The 25,820-nt window shown below is 36.0% G+C and overlaps 1 protein-coding gene and 1 pseudogene across 5 annotated transcripts; one reads left to right on the top strand and one right to left on the bottom strand.

The window, feature by feature from the left end:
• Positions 1-233: 233 nt before the first annotated feature.
• LOC136844998 (aminoacylase-1-like) lies at positions 234-15,343 on the bottom strand (annotated as a pseudogene).
• On the top strand, positions 14,793-25,820 carry LOC136844999 (uncharacterized). 5 transcript variants are annotated; one of them, XR_010855033.1, is made up of 5 exons: positions 14,793-14,835; positions 16,427-16,527; positions 17,841-18,178; positions 23,441-23,566; positions 24,276-25,820. XR_010855033.1 is itself a non-coding variant. In XM_067114586.1 (4 exons), the coding sequence occupies exons 1-4, from the start codon at positions 15,588-15,590 to the stop codon at positions 24,653-24,655; spliced, it is 615 nt and encodes a 204-aa protein (XP_066970687.1). In that variant the 5' UTR covers positions 15,458-15,587; the 3' UTR covers positions 24,656-25,820. The 5 variants fall into 5 exon arrangements, 1 of the variants encoding a protein (XP_066970687.1); XR_010855032.1 differs by lacking the exon at positions 14,793-14,835 and adding an exon at positions 15,458-15,595; XR_010855035.1 differs by lacking the exon at positions 17,841-18,178 and having other exon boundaries at positions 14,815-14,835.

Here is a 25,820-nt window from a genome sequence, read left to right as displayed (position 1 = left end):
ATTAGGATCGTCTGTTTCATAAGAAATTATTGATTTGAGTTTTCGTTGTGAATTGCCGACTGTCAGGTCATCGACAGACAAGAACTATGTTACTGTATTTGTATCTGTATTCGTGTGAAATCCAAATATATTCATTCGCATGCTTATGTATTTTGTAGAAATATTTACGTCTCTATTGCTTATCGTAATAAGGGTGAAAGAACCACATCTAATTGGAGAATGACACTCTTACATTATTTTGCCTGATTTTTATTATGATTCTAGCATGAAGTCTGGAGTACTGTTTTAGTTATAATAATTCATTTTTATGTTTGAAATAACTCTTAGTGAATGCACTGCACCACGTATAGTGATAGTTGAAGGTGTTAGTAGATCTTGTTTGTACCTCCCGCCAGAGAAGCCATTAACCGAGGTCAAGAGTTCGGGAGAGGGGAAAGGAAGGGTAATTGTTCCCCCGCCCTCTTCGCGCCCCTCCGCGGGCGTGTATGCGTGTGTGCGTGCACTGTATGGGCGTGACGTCGCCCAAAATTGTATTGTCACACACCACCAATTAATTCACTACATTTAACCAATATGTTGAAATTGCGCAATATTATATTTGGAATTTATTTTTGATAACGAACTTGGGATTTGTCTTAAAGCTTTTTATGTACATGTAAACTTTGTAAATCTGTTTTGTATTCGTGGTTATTGTATAACTTGTCTCTTTTTCCCCAATAAAACCCGAATGCAGGACGGAACGTACAGCTTCTTGGCTCAACTTTTGAGTAGACCTGATATCTAGTGTCGTGTAGTGATGTGTGTGTGGACTTTGAAAGGGTGATTGCCCTTAGCCTTTGAACTTTGCTGTAACTTGGCTCATTTGAGTGCCATTGAGTTATAATCCCCTTTTGAGTAATTCATTTTATTTGTCCCTTATGTAATTACTCTTTGATATGTTTAACCTTTAGTTATTAAATTAGTTTAACTTTAAATTCAACAGATGCGTTTCAATATCCCCCATTTTATTTCATTTTCCTGTGTTTCAATTTTAAGAATGGTGAATATAATTTGATCTGATAAACTTGTATTGTGTTCATACTTTAAGGTTACGTAAGTAACTTATAGAAACGAGGTAACATGTAGCGGTCCTCTAAGGTCTGAAAATCAACCCGTGAGTACTCGCAAGATTTTGAGAGAGAGAGAGAGAGAGAGAGAGGGGCGCGTACCTCTCGTCGTATCTTGCAGCAACTTATGATCTGAGTTCATGTCTATAGGGACTGCTCAGTAAGTAATAGTACTTAATTGTGGTACTAATCAGTGATGATATTAGTGTGTTATCCTCGTTAGTAATGAATTGGGTTGAGAGATATCTCCCCGTAATTTAGAAACCGCAAAGGGAGCGTGGTGTTGTTACGTAAGACTTTTAGCGGTTTTTTGACCAAGTAACAACATTAAGCATACAGTCCACTTTGTCCATACAATCAATTTTTTTTTCGCCACAGCTTTTCCCTTTTTATGGTCCTTCGAACCGGATGTTAAAATACTTCCGATATTTTAGTTATTCAGGATACTGAACACACTATTTTGGATATTTGTAACTTAGAATCAGATCATTCTATCACCATCATTTATTTTGAATTGCAATTATCAAGACCAAGTGAGCCTGCCAGATGTAGGGCAATGGAGGAGAAAGTTTTTGGTGAGTCATGGAAATTATGGGGACGTGTGAAAGTATAAGTGCTATTTGGGTGATGATGAGGGTAGAGGGAGAACGTAGGAATATGGTTGAACGGGAAGTTACTGGGAAGGTCTCAATCTGGCTAGGTTTCAACAGAAAGGGTGGCCGCACTAGGGGATTTTGATGCAAAGGTAGCTGAGTGAGAAAAGGGTGGAGTAGGTGGGAGGGCTAGAACTAGAATAAAGTATTCACCAGTCCACTGAGAAGAGAGAAAATGGTGAGGAATTAAGTTATGTCGGTGCTAAATAGATAGAAAGTTAATTGAGTGGCCATAGCTGAAAGATATAACTAATCATAATCTCGTTAATGAAAATGTCGAAACACAAGAAAGATTTACAAGAAGAAGAAGAGTTCAAATTAAGACCAGAACAATGGGCTATTGATAAATATATGTCATAGCTGGAGGAGCTAGTATAGGAATATGGAAATCTCTAGAATTGGGTCAATAGGTCAGCAGGGATATAACTATAGAAATATGAGAAAAGATGAAATTGACCTCATAACAGGACACATAAATGGTAGGCTTAATAAAAGAATGGAGAAATAATTTTAAATTAGTTATACAACAGAAATGAGAGTTCATGCAAGATGGACGTGAGTCAGATAGAATGTGTGTGTGTGCATAGTAGTTGTTTTTAGCGAGCTGTAGAAAGGGTATATCCTCAATTCCACAGTTAAAGGATGAAGGCGGCAGTGACTCGTCTAAAACTAATGCACATAAGTTAGGCCTAGGATAAAACTAGGCTAGGTGGCTGAGACACACGTTGGACGCAGACCCAAGCCTGCTAATGCATAATACAGTCTCCTAAGAAAGTAGTTTATGATCCAAACATTATAATTACAATAAGAATACATCGCAGGATAATAAGGTCATGAAACGTACCGGAATGATTTCGTCAAAGAGACTACAGGATTCCAAAAAAGACCTTGATAGCCAATCATACTTCTGTTCTGCAGTTACGCTAGTCCCGTGCTATTCAGTTCCTGATCATCCAAGGTTAAAACTCGAGTTATAGCAAGAATTATACGGTTCACTGACTGAAGGCACTTGATTAAGGTTTCAGATTAGCCAGGGCTGGGATAATGGTCGCATAGATCTCAATTCCTCGCAAAAATATCTTCTCGTTCAGGAATTCGTTGTTGTCGTGGAGGAGAATCGGCGTGTTGTTGATCGGCGAGAATCCCAGGGCCGGTATGCCAAGCTGACATGAAAGAGAAACGCCAAGCTTTGAGGAATCAGTGACATTAATTGAATCTAATTTATTTTTAATTATTTTGGGCTAAATGGCTTGAAATATTAATCTAGGGAAAGGCGTGACTTTATGCGGGTTGCATAATTCATCAGTGGAGTGCATAAAACTGTAGACTAATCACTCATTTCTACAATACTGATAACTCTCCTTTTTGTTTTGTAGAAACGCTAGTTGAAACTTCCATTCTTTTTTCGTGTGTACTTTGAATTGAAACTGCAACTGATACCATTTAAGAACACGAAACAAAGCATAAAAAACAAAACTGAATTTCTGAGATGCAAATTTTAACCAATCAACGTGATTATACGAAATAACATACATGACAATTTCATCTTACCATTCTTATGTACTTTGAATCAGTGGACGCAGGAAATATCTCCGTGTCTATGTCCAGCTTCCTGAAAAATCAAAATCAAAACTCAAGCCAGATATTGCACAATATGTCTCGTGCATGCAAAGCATATAAGAAGGAATGACAGAAGTGTTCAAGTAATATTAGTGAAATAAGAAAATTGGTTCTCGTATACAGGAATGCAACAGATTAATTATATAGCTGTATATCAACACTCCTTACTGTTAAGTCTATCGTTACTGGAATCCACTAGCAAGTATTGAGGGAAATCTGAAATTTTTTTACAAAATCCATTCCTGTAACTATGACTCTCGACGAACATGTAGTCAAGATTTCCTTCACTCCAACAGAAATGTACTGTCACGTTATGACAACCAAGAGGCTCTGCTGGAAGGTAAGACTATCAGATTCAGCAGAGCTCTTATGCTCCCTGAGCAAGAAAAGTCCGCAGCCTGACACAACTTGATGGCTCTCTCACTCTCCCTTTCAATTCCTCTCTCACTACAGGAGGTAATGCTTAGGGATATGCTTACTAGTTTGGTTTCCTAGTGAAACTGCCTTACTTGGACCTCAGGTAAGAGAGTAACTGAGCAGACACTTTTAGGTGGCTTTATGTGAAACCTGGTACCAGTCTCTCATGGTCGTCAAAGTTGCCGTTGGATTAAGCTGATCTTGTTCCAGTAGAGGTTCTTGTTACTTAAAGTCTATCTATGGCCGGGAAAAAGCTATTTCAAGGAACGACTTTCTGAGCCCGATAGCGGGAAATATCTAATGCTATAATAACTTTGAAGTGTGTACTGTAAAGTGATCCAACAGGGAAAGACAAGCAAAGAATACTTACTCCTTCTTACAGGCTGAAGAAAACGCGTCCCACCAAGGATTCTTTCCATCTTCTATGCAAGTTACAGCTTGAGGAACAGCCTGTAATACAATAACCATGTTAGACCTAGGACAAATTTTGGATAATTATTACAAACGGGTCGGACAAACCGGTTTGCATGGGTGTGGGTGGCTGTGTCATGTCTCCCCTACTGTCACCTGGGTGAGGACAAACAAGATCAGATCCACTCGGATTTCATTATAGACTTTAGGTCAGGGTTTAGTGTTGGAAAAATTCATTCTTGAGGTTTTACCAAGATGCAACTGAAAACGAAGTATTTCAAGAAGAAATCCGTTTAGACAAACTAATTTTTAAACATTGAAATGATTAATACAACAGCAAAATAAAAACAAAAAGTCAGTGAAAAGTAAAAACGAAAATAAATGTAAATTGAAATACAAGAAGAGAAGGCACTCCCATATGCTAGGTAGAGAAAGGGAGTGACTACATGATAGCAAGGGAACTTTGGCTTTCCAGGAAAATTCCCGTCAGGTATAGAGGCGTGGCACAGGACTGGGGTTGTACTAAGGAACAATCTGCTTAATAAATGCGGATTCAAGAATTGTCAGGAATTTGTCGTTCGAGATTCTGCCCAGTATCTCAAAAACATCTTATTTATTTTATGTTTACACTTCTGTAAGTGATCTCGTATGTTAGAGAATTCAAGGCTCCATAGTTTAACCATTGTTCTGGATGTGAATCTATCCTCACATTCAGTATCTTCCGTGTGTAACCGACATATGACCCCCAAATCACATCTGGGTTAAGTAGATTTGTATACTGCACCGGAGGTCATTAAAAGGCTTAGTCTTTCTTTATTAGCTTTATACTGATAGCCGGAATATGACGGTTATGTATAATTCAACATAATTTTTTTATGTATTGGTGGGAGACTGGCAAATAAAGGGAATTTTAAGGCAGTACATACAGTTAACTTTGGAATAATCATTTTGTTTAAAAATTCGTTGTCGTGCCTAAAACAACGGTTTGGGTGGGAAGCAGTTGTCATCAAGAAAATATTTTTGAAAATACGTCATTTCTTCATGGAATGAGACTCAACTCGAAGTGAGACTAAAAGCCCTGTGTTAAAATATCGATAATGAATTTAACTTGAAGCTAAAAAAGCAATGGAAATAAGATTTAGATCCCGGAATGTGATTTTTTCTCCGAAAATTTTTAAATCCTTATTTATTAAACAGGATGTTAAACCGTTAAAGCTCCCAGTCCCCCGATGCGCCTCTAAACCTGGCCTTCGCTGAAGCTACAAAGCTTTTTCTGTTTAGCGTATAGGTGTCTCCTCCCCGTACGGGGGTGGTGACTTCAGTGCACCTCACGCGGTGCCCTGTAGGCATTACTTAAAAGTTCTTTTCAGCGTCCGTTCGGCCCTCAGCTGCAACCCCTTTCATTCCTCTTACTGTACATTTGTATATATATGTATATATATATATGCAATATATATATATATATATATATATATATATATATATATATATATCATTATATATATATACTGTACATATATATATATATATTTATATATATATATATATATATATATATATATATATATATATATATATATATATATATATATATATATATATATATATATATATATATATATATATATATTGTTTGTTTGTATTTATTCACACTAATAAATAAAAATGGCCTTTAACTTTATCTAAGTTTTCACTGAACATGAGAATGAAAGAGTTTATCGTTATGTGCAGCGTAATAAATAATCTACTTTCTAAAGTTTCCAGTAATTTCTATCCTTTATGACATCAATCGAGGATATACGTCATTCGTATCCTCAATTTAAATTTCCGTAAAATCTTACAAAACTATAAATATTTCCTGACTTCTGTTTATACGTCGATTCTTCCCGTTAGTTCTAGATTGCAAACCAGAGCAGTATTTTTGTTATTGTTATAGTAATTTACGTATTTTTCGCAAACAAATGACAAAATCTGTAATTATTTTTCTGTGCAATCTCCAGAATTTCAGAGCATTAGGTTCTGTTCGAAAAACAACCTTAAATATAAAATCTGACCCAGTTGTTAAGAGGAGTTTTAATCTACATAAAAAAACACTAGCGTAAAAACAGATGCAGTAAGTAAAGCAGAACCTTACAAAAAATTAAAGAAAAACTTACCTTACGAATAAATTCGTAAGAAACATCGTCACCTGCTTTTTCACACCAAAGCTTCACCATTGCCTCGAATTCCTCGTAGCTAATCGAAGGAGCTAGTCTCACGTCAAATCCCACGCTCAGTTCAGCTGGGATGACGTTGTATTGGACACCACCCTGAAGCCAGAGATACAAGGTTTTTTTTATTACAAAAGCTTATCTAGTGAGAGGGGCAGGGGAGGGGGGGGGAAAACTGCCATTAGTGCACTTGACCCAATTCACTGCAGGCATTAGGGGGACACTCACTGCCGAATTATTAGGAATTATCGAATTTTAGTTATTAACAGTTTTCAACTGCTTTATGTCTACATAAATATATCCCAAAGCGATAATGCTAAAAGCAAAAATTTAGATTGGTTTATTGACAATTTTGTTCATCACTTGCGTGGCACTGTGAACAACAAATCTTGAAAAAAACATTTGATGGTTTTTTTATCTCATCTTAAGTTTGGTTTTTCTCTGTTTTATTGGCTATAGTAATTCACTGAATTGTATTAGTTTGACCTTAGTGTGACCTTTCTTTGATTTGTATTTTACTAGTATAAAGTTTTATGTTTTGGTTTTTGTCTCTATTTTAGGTTGAAAATGACCTAGCATGTTAAAGCCGAAATGTCCCAGTGGAATAAAAAGGTTGTCAATAGTTCTTATCTTGAAGATATACTGCTCAAAAAAATGTATAGATTGGTTCATGGACAATTCTGTTCATCACTTGTACGGCAATGTGAACGACAAACTGTAAAAAATCATGTAAATAATTGTAAAAAAGCATGTAAATTAAGTGTGAAAAAAAATTTATTCAAAATTAATTGTCACTTACTAAAATATCCCATTCTCTCTATGGGACATGTCAGAGACAACGAGTTATAATGATATAGGGATAACTTGGTCTAGATGTCCAGATTTTCTCATGATTTTTGAAAGTCCAAAAATGTTTTTCTTTTGCCGTTTTCTCAAAGTCTATTTTTTTTTCAAAAATAAATGTTTATTTCTCCAAGAAGACTGAAGCAAATTCAATGAAATTTTTACAGAGTGTAGTATAACTATATATCTTGATTTTGTTGTTGGCAAATTCATTTTTGAGTGAAACTTTTTATTCTGCACATTATTTTTAAAATGTGACGTCATGATTTTTTCAACTGTAAAAATTAACTTAGAGGCCGAATTTCTACATTTCCCCACGTGAGAATTTTCATTATTAGTTGTAGAATAAGTGGTAAAAATTTGAAGTAAATCCCTTTAATCATAAGGTCGAAACAGTCATTTACTTTACAAAGGGGGCCTTATGGCATAGGCATGCCTCTTACTTAAGGTCCTTTGCACTATCTCTTCGGCTGCTAGCTGCAGCAGTTTTCTTGCATTTGACTGTATTGGAATTGGAATGTAAACTTTCTGCCAAAGGCCACATGCTGAGACCTATGAGGTCATTCAGCGCTGAAAGCGAAATTGAGAGTGAAAAGGTTTTAAAAGTTTTTCATCTCCAAAAAATTACAAAGTCAACTAAAATGATACAGCACATTTGTCAAGCTATCTAAAAACAAAAACAAAAACTTTCAAATCCTTCAAATTAATTGTTGCTGAATCCTTAATGAATGATAAAATGTTTAATATCCACAATTATAGCACTTTTTTCGGTCACTTTGCTCGCAATGAATGACTAATATCTACATTTACCACTTTGTATCAGTTGTTTTTTCCTTACCTTCAGCATCGTGAGATTAACAGTTGTGACATCTCCGAGACGCAGACCCTTGTTGTTCTCAAGTCTCTTTTTCTCTTCTTCTCTAAATTCCATGAAGGAGTTGATGACCTTGTGCAGCTTCTCGCCAGCATTGTTGGGTAAAAATTGTGATCCATGACCTGGCTGACCTTTGCAACGTATCAGAATGCCTGTAAAAGTGTCACTTTCGTCAAGATCATCATTATTATTATTCAGAAGATAAACTCTCTTCATATGGAACAAGCCCCAGGGGCCACTGATTTGAAATTCAAGTTTCCAAAGAATATGGTGCTCAGAAGAGATTTCACTTATTAAAAAGAAAAAAATAAATTAATAAATAGATAAAAATGTATTTAAATGCAAAGAGAATAACAGGGTAGTTATGCAACGCATCTTCGCTTGAAAATTTTTAGTTCCAGTTGCACGACATCCTCAGGGAGACTGTTCCATGGGAGAAATTAGATATTTCTTTAAAGGATTTAATGAAATACTAGGGAAGTGTATGGGCCTAACAACCTCCCAAAAATCAGTTCCTAGAAATTTGCTACAGTTCCTTAAGAGTCTGCTTTAAGAGGCAGTGGTTACAAGAAGTTTAGGGATGTTGTGCAATTAGAACCTCAAAAGTTCAAGCGGAGATTAAATCTACCATAAATTCAGAGGGGGCACAAAAATACACACCTCGAGGCTCCGCTGTCCATGAAACACAGAGAACTTCTCTGTGGGATTTGCGTAACCTTCTGTCTAGACCAAAGCCAACGTTCATTTTCTTGAATTCCAGAGTGTTGATAAACATGCCCATGCCTTCCGTACCACCCAGTTCTTCATCTGCAAAAGATGTTACAATTATTCTTTTGATTTTCAGCCTTCATAATGACCCACTACCATTTACAGTACACTTCTAGGGTGCGTCTACACCGGGTCTGCTCAGTCCACGGTCTAGACTGTGACACGGTCCAATTGTGTTCGACAGACAGCCTGCTGCCGATGCCACAGGGGAGCCATTTTTGCAGTGTTACCAGATCTGTAAAGTCATGTTCATACACTACCACCACCCTATCTGCCAGCCACTCTCAGCTAGGGGATTATGACAACTCTGTCCGTGGGACCAGTGTTGCCAGATCATTTTTCAAAAAATTTGAACTTTCGTTAAAAAATCTGTAGATAAGAATTAAAATTTTAGAATGAATTTGCAGCATCCTCTGTTTATTCATAAGGACTTTTTTCTTAGCGTATTTGCACATGATTAGGAAGAAATTCAGACAAATTAAAGAACACTCATTCAATACTACTTCTATAATCTGAACACAATAAAAATACTAGAGGGTATTTCCCCATGTCGCTACAAATAACAAAAGTCAAGGGATTATACAACTTGTTTTACTCTACTAAACATGTTCAAACCAAAACAGGTTACCGGTAATTCCTAAGGACTACAAAATTAGAGAAAGAAGTTAATTTGCTCACATACACATGTCCAACTCATATCAGTGTTTTCCACAAGACAGCAAAATTATAATTCCCACTTCCTTGCGCTTTATAGTAAATCATTTCTTATAGTAAACTCAAAACATGATGTAATCTTATCATTTGTTTTATATGGAGCAAACCTGTAAGTATTTCAGTATCTAACCTATTTCTTTATTTATTTTCCATCCAGTCTATTGTAAGAAGAATTCTTTCAACTGCATATTTTTGGCAGGGTAAACGTAACAAAGTTTGATCAACTTGGAAGGATTAATGTATTGTCCATTTGCCTAATTGATGCTACAGTACTCCAAAATAGCTATGGCATTGCATCAGGGTTACCATCAAATCTTCCAGGGAAATTACTAAGCAACGTCAGCTCTGTTCCGCTAATCTGAATATCATAGCCAAAACAAGATGCCAGATGAATTAAGGAAGGTAATTTATCCAACTATATCCGAGTCAAAAGGAAATCTTTGGTAAGTCTGAGAGGCAGCTTTCATATAATAATGCCAAACTGTCTAGCTAAAATGTTTTCATTCTTGTGTAACATATAGAGCTTCATTTCTCAGCTCGATCCTCACTTTGATGCCAAGATGCATTTCCTCCAAAGGTTTGAAGTTCTTACGTTCCCTGATCTGTCTGTTCTGTAGCGGTGTCCAGTCCACGTAAACCTTTCTGAGATGGCATTCCAAAACTGTTTTTAACGAGTTGCAGCAACAGAAATGTGTAAATTGTTTGTCTGAAGTGACTGATTGCATTTGTTTGTTTAAGTCATTGAAAAGTGAACGACATTAATATTATAAAGTGATAATGCACTGCAATGTTTGTTGTGGCCAAAACCATAAACAGCACACAATCATAAACAGTGAAATCGCTTGCTACTCCTTCTGAAAATTTAAAAATGTCAACCGCCCTCCTAAGACATTTATGTTTCGGTCTGCGATTAGTTTCACACAAGAGAAAAATACTTTAGGATACTTAATTTTAAATTATTTAAAAAATATTTTATAATTTCGCAGGTCAGTTCTAGGAATTTGAGACGAGAATGGTAAAAATCTGTAGATTTCACCTGTTTTCGAGGAAAATTCTGAGAATCTGAAAAACTCTAAAAAAAATCTTTAATTTCAGATTAATCTGTAGATCTGGCAACACTGGCTCAGCCTACAGTCAGATCGTGCTGACTCACCCTAATTGTTTGTTACAAGTTTGAAGGTCATGTTTTTCATTATACTTGACTTTATTTTTTTTTTAATTAGGATCAGAACTTCCATGACTAGCTTCTAGCTTGTCACATAGAGCAAATCAAATGCTAACCTGGAACAAAAGTTAAATGGATGGTCCGAAGAAACGTGGCGCCATCTTTCCGAAGCCTCTTCAGGGCCTCAAGGTACTGAATACCGACGCATTTCATGTCCTGCGTGCCACGGCCGTAGATATCACCTTTCTCATCCTTGTGTGCACTGAAGGGTTCATATTTCCAGTGTTCCTGTGAAGAAAGTAGAAAGCAAGCAATTCACCCGTTGAAAGGAGAGCTGAAAAGGGCTAAGGAACAAAAGAATAAGCGGTTGGTTCTCGAACTGAATTCTCGGTATGTTTAATTTCCGAAGACTTGACATACACTGATATCCATTAATTCCAGCTCAGTTGAGTATAAACTAACAATGTCTATCTCACAATGTATATCATAAGACCAATTATTAATAAAAACAGTGATTCAGCTGTATTAGGCTTCAGGGGAGAAGTTCAGTTCCAAAGGGGCATATAAGACACTTTAAATAAGAGGGCCCTTTAGAAAAAAATAAAATGAATGAAAAATACATGAAAAGCATTTAAACTTTTGGAAAATTCAAAGTATTTCCTTCAAAATATGAAAATATTAATCTTTGAATCACAGATGCCATATCCAGTCTCTCCTTACATTTATACACTCATTTGTACACACACATTGCAATTGATATGTTGTGGCATTTGCTTCTATATATTACTCGTAGCTGCTTTGTTGTGCATTTGGTTGAAAGGTAGCAATTAAATAAGAGTTTGTCCTTATTTGAAATGTGAAAAGGTGACTTTTACAAAACAAGATATGAAATAGCTGTAAGCGTTTGTTGTAAGCAAACGTAAATCTTTGAAACGTAGAATGAAAACCCCTCGTAATGGCAAATGTATCTTTTATTGTATTTTCGCTGCATCCCAAATGAAGTGTGAATGACTCGTGCATTTGTGGGACAAAAACAAAGATGTTAAGGCTGGGGCATTTTAACTTGGAAACAGCCTTCATCTCTTTTACGTAAATACTCACTGGAAAAACAGGAACTACGTCAGTGTGAGAATTCAGAAGGACGGATTTCAGTGACGGGTCTTGGCCTGGAAGTGTCATTAGGACGATTGGCTTCCTGGAACGCATTCTATCTTCTGGAACTGGGCCCCAAGCTCTTTTGCCTGGCTCTGTAAGAACTTGGCACACGCATCTGTTTAACAAAGGAGATACGTCTGAGTAGGCATCATATATCAAATAATTAGCCTTAAAAGATTAGCCTTATCCCCGTAGGGAGGTAGTGTCTTCAGTGCACCTCATGTGGTGCACTGTAGGCATTACTTAAGGCTCTTTGCAGCGTGCCTTCGGCCCCTAGCTGCAACCCCTTTCGTTCCTTTTACTGTACCTCCTTTCATATTCTGTTTTTTCCAACTTACTCTCCATCCTCTCCCAACAATTGATTCCTAGTGCAACGGCGAGGTTTTCCTCCTGTTACACCTTTCAAACCTTTTCCTGTCAATTTCCATTTCAGCGCTGAATGACCTCATAAGTACCAGTGCTTGGCCTTAGGATAAAATTCTCGTTTTGATTGCAGGATAACGCTGGAAGATAGTTTGAGAAAATGACAGGTTTACCAAATCTGCACGGTCGGGCATTGACATTTCTGAACATCATTTATAGTCAATGAAATCTACGTACCATTGATGTTTGTTATAACAAAAAGGGATCAGAGATTAGAGCATACATGGGTGAAGGATATTGTATGCAATTTTCAAGACTTTTTTTTTTTTTTTTGTAAGTTTAAAACAAATCATGAAGAATGAAGAATTGAATATTATCAAATCAACTTATAAATTTAGTTGTTTTTTATTTTAATCTTATGGGAGCCACTGATAATTTCCGAAGATCAACCCTCAAAGGTTGGACCGGAAACTGGTCTGTGAATCCTACGCAAGAATTTAGGGTGAATTTTACGCCATGTAGAAAATTCTTTTGGACTAATATGACCAAGCCTTTAGTTTACATATATATATATATATATATATATATATATATATATATATATATATATCAGCGCGAAGATGGACCATGGAAACGTACTCATTTCAGCATAATTCTTTATTTCCAACGTTTGTAATAACTCTATTACATCATCAGAAAATCTGTTAAATAATGAATAAAATTACTTTAAAAATTGCTCTAAAAATCAATCAAATTCATAAAATACAGCACAGTTAGAATACAAAAAAAAAAAAAAAAAAGCAAAAAAGACATAAAAGCAAAATCAAAGACCCCTAACCAACCTTATACCAAGAAGGCAGAATGCATAAATAAAAAGTTAACTCAGGTAGAGCTGAGTGGAGGAGGTCTGGGTATTTAATTGGAGAACCAGTTGTTTAATAGATAATGATTCCAGGATAGGCAGTTCGCATGCATTGGTTGTTTGGCCTATGATATAGAAATCATTTCTATCAATATATGTTTTACAATTTTTTGAATGCTTTCTTATGCTTGAATGTTTGGGGTTAGAGAGCCTATAGCCAAAATTAGCTTTTTCTGCCAAGTTTCCTTTTTTACATGATGATTCTTTTCGACAAAGGTTCGCACAAATTGTTCATGAACATTGTGGTGCCATTACTCTAAAATTAATCCCAAAAAACACACTAACGATTGGTTCCTTTTTCAGATACAAAGATCGATTAAATCCGCTTTTGACCTCTAACGTGGTATATAAGTATACTTGTCCTAAGCGTAACTCTGGGACATATGTCGGATCCACGAGGAGGTTACTGAGGGTCAGAATCGACTCTCATCGGGGATTAAGTTTTCGTACTGGCTGTAGGCTCTCTCATCCCGAACATTCAAGCATAAGAAACCATAAAAAAAATTGTAAAACGTATATTGACAGAAATGATTTCTGTATCATAAGCCAAACAACCAATGGGGTCTTTGATTTTGCTTTTATGTCTTTTTTTTTATTTTTTTTTTATTTTGTATTCTAACTGTGCTGTATTTCATGAATTTGATTGATTTTTAGAGCAATTTTTAAAGTAATTTTATTCATTATTTAACAGATTTTCTGATGATGTAATAGAGTTATTATGAAACGTTGGAAATAAAGAATTATGCTGAAATTTGTACGTTTCCATGGTCCATCTTCGTGCCGATGTGTCCCACTGGCCGTCGCCTACTTCTGTTTTATATATATATATATATATATATATATATATATATATATATATATATATATATATATATATATATATATACACATATATACACATATATATATATATATATATATATATATATATATATATATATATATATATATATACACACACACATATACAGTATATATATATATATATATATATATATATATATATATATATATATATATATATATATATATATATATATATAGTATATAACGGATAAGAGTACAATATGGGAGACAACTGACTGAAAAGGTAAATAGGCAAGAAATTAGGATACAGTGTAAAAGAAAAAGCAACCAGCAACTTACTGTAGGTGGTTATTTGGCTTAATGCCAAGTAGTATTCATAAAAAAGCGTCTCATACGAAATCTTTTCCAGATACTAAAATAAAAATGTTGCTAAATTTTTCAAGGTAAAAAAAAAAAAGGTATGCAATAGAATATACAGCTATTGTGTCACGTGCTTTTAGTCGACAAAAACGTGACATTTATCGTAAATGTTTGCAACTGTGTAAATGAGTATACATTTCACTATTTCGCTTCTCCTGCGCTCTTGCGCACGTTTCGCGCATGTTCTGCCGGACAATTTTTAGCTTGAAATACAAGGAAGTATATCCGTCCCAGAATTACGCATATCCTTGTTATATCCCGGACAAAGCAGTGAGATCTGTCACGTGTTATCTTTCTTATCTGAATAATCAGCAGAGTCATTGAGTTATCTGTTACTGTGTTCCTTATCGTTCAACAGAAGGAATTGCTTGAAGCGGGTTGAAATGGGTGAGTTGAAATGGACATGAAATAACTATAAGCACTCTCGGATTTACTTATGCAACATAAATCTATGAAATCTATAAATCAGTTGAAACCTAGCGATCGATTGTCTAGAGATGGCTCAGTTGCCTAGCTCGATGTCCAGAGACCTTGGCCGAACTGGTAGTAACTTGATGCATTAGTACGTCAGTGTACGCCTCCACACATTCCTCAGGCGAGTGAGTAGCGATCGAAGGCAAAGTTCAATCGCATTCTTGCCAGTATTTCATAATGATTTCCCAATTTCACAACAGAATCCTCCGGATACTACGATTTCCTCATTCAAAAATTCTGAATTGAAAAAAGAGCGTACGAACCTGCTCAATTTCAGAAAGTATTCCACACATACAGTAATTGAACGCGAAGGACGAAAGTGGTTTGTTTTTCGTTTTAACTTACCGTAATCCGGATTAGGCTGAACAGTCTTTATTCGAATGTAATTCCTGAAATTGGTCACGGATGGGTCCTCGGCCATAGCAGCGTTATCAGATGATGGTCAGTGCGGAGGTCTGGCATTCACTATAACGTTATCAGATGATTGTCAGTGCGGAGGTCTGGCATTCACAACTCTAGGCTACGAAGGTCTTTTCGGTTACTAAACTAGTGAGCGGGTCGGTGAATTTTATTAGTCCCACGACGCAGAGAGCATTTTATTTCATAATTATACCGAAATGTCGATTCACTGCGTGTCGTGCTGTTTGCATCATTAAATTCACTCCATGAACAGGTAATCATGATAATCATGTACATTTTAGTTTAGAATTTACGATGTTTTTGTTGCGAGGCATGGAACTATTTTCGGCGCATTTCCCCCTTGAACTAGATTAGGCTGATTCATGTCAAGATCATGCTGAAGATGATTCTTCCACTGATCAAATTTTATTTTCTCTCTCCTTCGTCTACTAACTCTGCTTTCGTTACGACTTTGGAGCTTCTTTGGTAATGTTACAGACGAAGATGCGCTAGGAAAAAATAAATAAACGAATAGATAAATGAATGCACTTAGGAGTTAAGATTGTAACCACTTACTTAAACGTTTTGCTATGTCCCACGTACGGTGAAGGCAGAGTCAGTATCGCTCTATTTTTGGAGGGAATTATTAAATCAATTTTATTATTGGCTGACTCATGCTCTCTCCCCCGCCGCCCCCGAGGCGCCAAGGACATAACTTAAGCTCTTTTTGTGTGCTAGCTGTCATTCTATTGGGGAACAATGCGTTGTGAGTCATAACACAGTTAAAGAAGTGGGATCGCCGACATTCAGTCTGATTGTCTGAACTATAAAAACTGCAGAACAGTTCTGCTGAATTGGAAGACTGTAGGACTGTGTTGCTGAATTGTAAGAGCATAGAAATGTACTGCCGAATTGTAAGACCATAGAACTTCACTGCTGAATTGTAAGACTGTAGAATTGTACAGCTGAAACGTATACTGGAAAGCTGTAGATCTGTAGCCTACAGCTGTCGACTTTTACTGTGGCACTGTACAACCGTATTATATTAATAATTATCATAAATTATGATAAAAAAAATGATGTTATAGGGGATTTATTGTTGCAGGTTACTCATACGTCTGACAGCGCCTGGAAGAAAACCTGGAGTGCTCAGGCGAAAAAGACCATTACCCCATACAGCACCTGAAGGAAAACCTGACGAAATCGGTAAAAAACGAAAATTTCATTCAATTTGTCTGTGTTTGATGTCTGTCACGGGAGTAGGGATTTGATTTTGAGTTATAATCTTCATGGGGCGAAATTTTGTCTGGGTCTGTCAAGCGGTTGAGATTTCTATAGTGCACAATCATTCAAACATTCACTTGTAATTTATATATATATATATATATATATATATATATATATATATATATATATATATATGTATATGTATATATATATATATATATATATATATATATATAATTTCTCAACACCCTTATCATCATTGTTATTATTTATAAATATACCAATACATAACTTAAAAACTAGATTAAGTAATAATTATTTCTTTCCCTCTTCATAAATCATGAAAGGCAACACAAAGCCCTACTATATGAAATATGCGATAATTACTAACACATCACTGTGATTCAATTTCCCCTCATGTAAGATAAAACAGAAGTGATATTTTACTTAAATATTAAAATTCAGTTCAATTTAATAAGTTGATACACTTTTACACATCGGTATTCTTCATACGATATCAGATTAAAGAAACTAGAGGTGTGGTATTCTAATAAAGAGCAAAAATGATTAAAAATAAAGTATTGTGAAGGGTTACTCATACTTTTTTTGGGGGCGGGCGGGGCTGTTGTTTGAACCAACAATGAGGGCGTTGTAGGTGGACCACATCCATTGAACAACAATTCCTAGGAAAGACAAAACATTGACGTGAGCTGCAGTTTCACCTTGTAACCTAGTTTTCGGTTACAGGTGTCTTTCGTTGTTTGATATCGACCTTCCGAATGTATGGGATAATGACTTTCAAGATTTTCTGAAGAGTAGGAGAGGCAGCAATTAATTTATGTTCAGCTTATTCGTTATGATGCCACGTAGCGATCAAATCCATGAAAGAGTCAGCGTGTGAGTGTTCCATAATAGGTTCCTAGAACAAGCGAAGGCAAATACAGAAAACAACAAAAATCTACATAAAATGAGTCTATGAACAAAGCCAGTGTCTCAGAAATACATTATTTCTTCACTGTGGATGGCCACACTACGGATATATCGTAACACTTTGTAATGAAGATTTTGAATTCCTTGAAACCACAGCATATGGGTCACTGCAGGTTTTAGCGGGAAGCCATATTTGTCCAATGACGTTGTGTTAGTGCCTGTCTAAGTGTCTGTTTGTCCGAGCCTGTATGCATGTAGATGTTATGAGCATTCATAGCCTAAAAAAAGGGTTATGCTAATCTACTACTGGCAACCAGTTTTATATGTGATTTTGCTATCATTTCAATTTTTTTTTTTCAAAGGCAAAGTGTGAGCTCCATATAAAATCACAATCAACAGACAGGAAAGCTTATGGCAATTATTGGCAGCAACCGGTTCCCATCACTCCCTTCTACCTTCCATGAAAGTAAACTCTCCTGTTAAGTGATTGATGTTACGGTAAAATGTTTATCTCCCGGAAGTGAATGGCATTTCCTGCGCCGTCAACACCCTAGACCTCATTCATTCGGATCACCAGACCAGTTCGCAGTTCCCGGTAGACTTCGGTGGTGGGACTATGCAACGTTTCCTGGTGGCGCAGCAGTAGACACTCATTCTTAAGGACTGGCGCTAATTTTGACCGGAGCATATTCCCCTGCAGGTAACTCACCACCGTCTGTTGCAGAACTTTCGTAGTTTCTTTAGAGAAAAAGAGCTTTTCCCGTTTTCACCACGAATATTTTTACAGTACACCAACACACTCCTCCTAAATGTTAAGGGCAACAGTCTGTTAAGTCCTACCTACCACTTCACGGTATTGCTGTTGGTGGTGATGAAGAATACCGTTTCCCCTATTTTTTTTATTTCAACACAGAGCAGCTCTGAAAGGTATTTAAATTTTGAGCCATATCACAGTAGGTTGTGTGTTGCACGTGTAGATGTTTTAGTAACCTTTTTTTTTTTTCCTCTATTGTTATAATTTCATAACGAGCATATTCTGCGCGCGCACACACGCTGATAGTGTTCGTTAAAAAACACAGTTAGTGAAATGTTAATAAGACGGTACTAGTGTATGTATATATATATATATATATATATATATATATATATTATATATATATATATATATATATATATATATATATTTATATATATAAATATATATATATATATATATATATATATATATATATATATATATATATATATATATATATATATATGTATTATATATATATTATATATATACATATTTATATATATTATATATATATATATATATATATATATATATATATATATATATATATATGCTTTAAATGCATACACAAATACACTGTCTTATTTCACTAATTATTATTTTTTCGGCTAACAGTTATGAAACTAATACTTATTACTGTTTATCACTTATTTTACAATATTCACTTTCTGACACATACGACTCGTTGATGCGGTGTTGGGTGGTACTAAGGTCCATATATATAACGTCTTGTAACAACCTTTAGGTGTACCATATAGCCTTGAAGAACGAGTGCTACCTACCTCGGAACCTTGGCCGTGACAACGCAGTCACTGAAGGGAATGGGTGCCCGGGTGGGTAGGTTTCTGGGGGACGGCATTATTAATACCACCCAGAAACAAGGCCTGGTGGCTACGTCTACCCTGGTGGTTCCAAGCTGTCGATTTTTCAAAGCTCTCGCGAGCTTTCTTCCCGTACATCACTTACCTACACGGTTTCCTCGTGGTTCCGCCGTATTAAATGTAAATCATTACTACCCAGTGACAAAACAGTGATACTGATGGTGGATGAAACTCACCTGAAACCATATTTTGGTTATAAAGGCGGAAATTCAGTACATTTGTTGAGATGTACCAGGAATAATTGGCTTGGCCAGAAAGATGCAAATAAAACAACGAAGTTGCCTCGGTTCTCCTTTGATGGAAATCATATTTTAGAAAATGGAATTCATTATGCACCATTCAGCTCTTTGAAAAAACTTCATGAGATAGAAGACGGTTTACTCTTGAAACATTCATATAAAATGTTCATTTAGTTTTACAAATTTTCAGTGAGTATCTCATTCAAGCTTTACCAACTCTTGAAAAAAATCACCGTTTCCCTTTTTTATTCAGAAGTCACAGAATGCCAATACTTTTTACATTTGATGGACTATAACGAATGTAAAATCCCCATATAAAGGTCAAAGGTTAAATAATAAATATGCTGCTCCAATAAGTAATAAAGGTCATTATTGTTCCCAAGAAAATAACTGTGTTGTAGCCAATAAAAAACTAGAATAATAAGAGAAAGTTAGAAACTTTAACTACCAAATAACAGCTGTATGTAAAAGATAATAATTAAGTTATTTCATTCACACATAGTAGAATAAACCATCTTTTTGGTGATGTATGTAAACTAGTGCATTGTCGTCTTGTAATTTGACATTAACACTATTTATGTATAAACATTTTTTAATACAATGATAAACATGTTTGTACTTCGGTATATACTGTATTGTAACTGTAAGTAAACTGTTTTGGTTCAGTATTTTATATTAATCTCATAATCTGTTTCGAGTTGGTATTATTTGGTGTACGCAAATTAGTGTAGACGAGAAAAATAAGTAATTTAACCTATTACTATAACTGGCAAGCAACGAATGATCTATTTTAGCGACGCTTTGTTTACATTTCTTTCGTTTGGCAGCGTAGTCAGTGCCAGCGACTCGGACCGCCCTTGCCTACGTCACAATACATCGAACAAGCCAGTCTTGGTCAGAGTCGCGAGCACTGACTACGCTGCCAGACGAAAGAAATCTAAACAAAGCGTCGCTAAAATAGACCATTGTTGCTTGCCAGTTATGGTAATAGGTTAATTTACTTATTTTTCTCGTCTACACTAATTTGTGTACACCAAATAATAATAACTCGAAACACAGGTTATAAGATTAATATAAAATAGTGAGCCAAAACAATTTACTTACAGTTACAATACAGTATATACCAAGTACAAACATGTTTATCATTGTATTAAAAATTGTTTATACATGAATAGTGTTAACTCAAATTACAAGACGGCATTGCAATCATACTACATACATCACCAAAAAGATGGTTTATTTTACTAAGTGTGTGAATGAAATAACTTAATAATTATCTTTACATACAGCTGTTATTTGTTAGTTAAGTTTCTAAATTCTCATTTTATTCAAGTTTTTGTTGGTTACGATATAGTTATTTTCTTGGAAACAATAAATTACCTAATAAAACGTTAGAGAACGCCAATTATTAATTTTGCAATTTTTTCTCTGCTATGACCTTCATTACTTATTGAGCAGCATATTTATTATTCAACCTTTGACCTTTATATGGGGATTTACATTCATTGTTGTCCATCAAATGTGTAAAAAATTGACATTCTGTAACTTCTGGAATAAAAAGGGAAACGGTGATTTTTTCCAAGAGTTAGTAAAGTTTGAAATGAGATATACTGAATATTTTGTAAAACTAAATGAACATTTTGTTTCAAAGGTGGATGAGGAGAATGCTTTTCATGGTAGTTTATAATGTAAACAAGAGTAAACCATCACTATCTCATGAAGTGTTTTCAGAGCTGAATGGTATAATGAATTTCATTTTCTAACATATGATTTCATCAAAGGAGAACCGTGACAACTTTTAATGTTTTATTTGTATCTTTCGGCTGGCTTCAATTATTCCTGGTACATCTCAACAAGCATACTGAATTTCCGCCTTTATAATCAAAAATATGGTTTCAAGTGAGTTTCATCCACATCAGTATCATTATTTTTCTTTGTCAGAAAATTGGGTAATTTTGTAATGATTGGGCAAACATTTATTCTAATGTAGATCAGGAAAATTTGAATTTCTTATTGTTTATAACTTTGAGGGTAATTACATAACAAAAGAAGACATTATTACCAGGTCTGATGATGAATAATCAAATTTATTCAAATATTAACCGTAGTTGTTCAAATATGAATTTCAGCAGAGTGCAAGTGTTTGACTGGATCATCTAAAAATTATTGCCAAAAATGAAATCACTAATTTTATAACACAATGCTATTGCAGGACGAAATACACTCAGCATTGTCTGCTCTGCGTTGTTCAATATCTGCTCAATGATATTGTATCATGAACCTGTAGGAATCTTAAATCTCTTAAGTGACGTACTTCAGAAACATGAACAAACGCATGTACGTGCAGTTAGCCTTAACTGCAGGTAGGGTATTGTGTTTGTACAGTATGCTATTTTCATTAATCTGTACTCAACTGTGGAAGAGGGAAGATACCTAATACTTGTAAAGAGTATAAAGATGATATATATATTTAGTTATGCCATGAGTGGTTATATGAGCATTAAAACATAGTAATTCCATGAGGTTAGGTTAGTTATTGACATCCTCTGTTTTGTACCTGTAACCCTTAGAATCTAGGCCAGTTTAATTTTATTCACCTTAACCAATCAAAAGTCCAATAAGGTTTGTCCTTTGACTACAATGGTAACTTGCTCATTTCCTGATCACTGTACTAGCATCCACTTGTGATAAACCTATAAATTTATGTTTGTGCATTTCCAAAGCTCTTGTTAAGTCCTGAACGAGCTGTTTGACAGAAGCAACTGGGAGTTGAAATGCACTGGAGTTGTTTCACATGTTACGATATTATAGAATGTTAAGTCTACTTTATAGGAATTCCTACCAAGATTCAATCTAGGCTAAACCAGTCTTTCTTTATATTGCTCACAACACCTACCTAAATCCTTTTTTCAGGCAACAGCTTTCTTAGGCTATACCTGGGTGTAGGCTATACTTGCACAGGCCCAACTTTTGTTACCTTATCGCAGAAACCTAACTGTATGTTTGTTTGCGCTCCGGACGTGGCGTAGCGCTGGTTCCAGTGTGATGAATGTAGACTTTATATTGCAGTCGAAAGTTATCCTAATGTGGAATGGAATGGAGTATGAAATTTTGCCTTGAAGCCAAGTACTGGAATCCGAGGGATTATTCAGCGCTAGTTTGCAGAGAACTAACTGTTGAGTTTACCTACTTATCATAGTAAAATCGTCCAATAAAACACAAGATATATCCATGGCACGCTACTTCATTATGCCATGTAAGTTTTACGGTCTAGTTAAAAAACAAAACAACGGAACCACGAGAAAACCTTGTACGCAAGTGATGTACGGGAAGGAAGCTGGAGAGAGAAAGAATTGCAAGCTTGGACCACTAGGGTCAACGTCATTACGTCATGACGTCATATCCAACAGGCCTTGCTCGGACCACCCTTGCCTATGTCACAATACATCGAACAGGCCTCCTCTTTCGGTGGTCTCAGTATTATGCCAGTGGCGGCCTAGGTTAACAGATACTTCCATAACAATATAATCACCTCGCATTCAAGACATTGGCAAGCCGCGGAAATTCAAATACACAGACACGTCTTCTGGCGTTCAAAACCGGAGACACCTAATGTCCGTATCACAAGCCTTATGACGCGTCAAACATTGTAAGGATGATTTGCACTTGCAGAGCTAGGCTCGGCTAGCGACTTGGGCTTCGTCATCATCTTGATTTGGTATGAAGACCTAACAGGGCGCATGAGTTGATTTGCTATTAAAGCGCTTGTGCTGACCGTTACATCAACATTCGTGGCATGCATCATGGGACATTATTTGTAGCCACTTTGTAAACGGAAACTTGAAAAGTATAAACGTTATGTTAGGCTTCTTGGTGTGCTGTAACTTCGTTCTATAAAGCACTTACTGGGAAGTGGGAATGAGGTTGGTTTCATCCGTGTGTGTGCTTTTGATGAATATATTAAAACAGCAGGTGCACATTTTTCGACGAATATTTTGATGATTCTAAAGATATATTTTTTTAATTTTCACTTTCTTCCCAAGGTCCCGAGCAATACGGTCTACCGTTTAGATTGTTGCGGAGCAAACAACTAAGTAAGATGCTGAAAGTTCTGCTATGTGCTGCCGCCTTCCTGTGCTATGTACAAGCTAGTTATGGCAACGCTATCGGTAAGTGCGTGTTTTAGTCTGGCGCCCAGAGTTATGCCTAAAACATTTTTTACCTTTTTCATAGTCAACAGAAATGGTTTTTCGCGCTATCTTTTAGAATATAACACAGTATCAGCCTCCTTTGCATTTCATTCTCTTCTAATATGGTAACGTAACGCTACTTACTGTCGTTAGGAAGCCACCAGTTATGCTAAGTGCTTATGCAGCTTTTGTGTTTTATCCAGTAGGTCTAATGACAAAGACTTTCAGGCATAAGGCTGCTTTGTCAATTCTTCATTCTAAAATGCCAAGTGAATTGCTGAGTATTTCTGAAATGTACGTTGAGAAAAATGAGCCATTCTTGAATTCATCAACTCCTAAGGTACATTAACGTGCATGCTATTATTATTGATAGTTGTTCAGTTGCCTAGAGTTGGCAGTTGCCCCGGATGTGAAACAACAACATAACCCTGAATTAACAGATACTTCCAGCATTGGTAATTACCATGCTCTGAAAAGATATTTGAGCAGAGAATTCTGTGTATGTGCTGATGCATGTTTTACAGGTATAACATCTTCGCTTGAGTTGCTGCGCTAGTGTAGAAAAGTTTCAGGTGACAAGAATTAGTCTTCTCACTTGTATCGTAGTGCTTGAATGCTTGACTGACTTTCAGCTGCTAATTTGCTTTAAAGCTATAAATGCCTTTTATCCGGTTTCCTTTCCCAACAGATATAGCAGCTGTACAGGAAGACGCCCAGCTCGTGTGCGAACCACGGAAAACGTACGTAGCGTGGAAGAGCGTGAGAAACTATTTGGTTCATCAACATGGGAAGTTCACAATACCTGGGACCTGGGTTGGAGAGCCGCTGGAGGTGTTTCGCTGTCGCGACTTCTTGCACCCGTGTAGAGGCGATGGATTCTACTGTGGCACTGGTAGTGAAGAAATACGTACGACACATATGCCAGTGACTGAAGGGGGAAAGAGGATCGCCAACCTTACGTTAAATTACGTCCAGGATGCAGCATGCAAATGTTCAATGGAAAAACCCATCGTGGACAGTGTTGAATCGCCTCCCTATATCTTTCAATCTTCTGTGGAGATGATTTGATTGCCCCCTCCCCTCTCCCTCAACACCGTCCCTTCCTCTCACTCAATTCCCCCACGCCGGACCCCCTCTCTCTCTCTCTCTCTCTCTCTCTCTCTCTCTCTCTCTCTCTCTCAAATATGTTTTTAATTATGTTATAGTTTTTATAATCCATTCTTTTCAAATTTCAAAAGTGAATAGATAATTCATCTCTTATGAAACATTGCTTTTCCTTAAAGTTTCTAAACTTCCCTGCCTAACTTAAGTTTAGCTGCCATGTTTGGCAACCAGTCACAGTGCGCCCTCTTAGTCACGGATTAATATGGTCAACTGCAACTACGATTCCGTCCACATGTAATAAAAGGGGTCAGAGCCCTGGCACAAAGTTTACGAGCTACTTTATGAGCAAGAGCCCGTTCTGGCATAAGTCCTTTTCAGTTACAAACATCATATATTAATAAAGTTATTTTCTTAGAATCCTGTGTTTGACTTTAGGCACAATACTATTCTTCCTTGCTGTTATCAGAGTCAGCACAAAGTATTTAAATGTAGCTAGGCTTCTTAAAAATAATGTTGGATTTATAATTTATTTAGATGAAAGGTAAATAGATTTGTAATAATTTTTTTCAAAATGATTTCCGGAAGTAATCTTCGGCCAAAATTGATCTTGTTTTGACTTCTCAATATACAAAATATATTGATATATTCTATGTTATTTTTATGTCGAAGAGAATTTATATATATATATATATACACACACACACACATATATATATATATATATATATATATATATATATATATATATATATATATATATGTGTGTGTGTGTGTGTGTGTGTGTGAACGTAGCTATACTTGTATGTAAACTTGTGCTCTATAGAAATCTGAACCACTTGACTGATCTAGACAAAATTTTGCACGCAGCCCTCGTTTGATCTAAGGAAGGTTTTTGCGTAGGTTTCAAACCAGTACCCACGTCCTCTGGGGTACTTTATTTACTGTGGGTCCCGGCAAAGACCCAGCCATGGGATAACAGTTTGTACTGGTGTGAAAAAGTTTCCTGCATCTCCCTTGAATTCTTTTGTCGTGTAAAGTATGAGTACTATCATTGAAAATGCTTTTTTTTCCATGATTAATAATTCTGTCTAGAATTCACTGCTTTAAATAAACATGTTAATCAAAACTA

The sequence above is a fragment of the Macrobrachium rosenbergii genome, chromosome 2, assembly GCF_040412425.1.
Source record: "Macrobrachium rosenbergii isolate ZJJX-2024 chromosome 2, ASM4041242v1, whole genome shotgun sequence".
NCBI lineage: Eukaryota > Metazoa > Arthropoda > Malacostraca > Decapoda > Palaemonidae > Macrobrachium > Macrobrachium rosenbergii.
The sequence above is the reverse complement of the archived record's forward strand: the minus strand, read 5'-3'. Positions and strand labels throughout refer to the sequence as shown.

Coding starts and splice junctions, on each gene's coding strand:
- LOC136844999 (XM_067114586.1), top strand. Junction 16,528..23,440: donor AGGAAAACCTGACGAAATCG/GTAAAAAACGAA, acceptor TTTCTTCCCAAG/GTCCCGAGCAATACGGTCTA. Junction 23,567..24,275: donor TAGTTATGGCAACGCTATCG/GTAAGTGCGTGT, acceptor CTTTCCCAACAG/ATATAGCAGCTGTACAGGAA.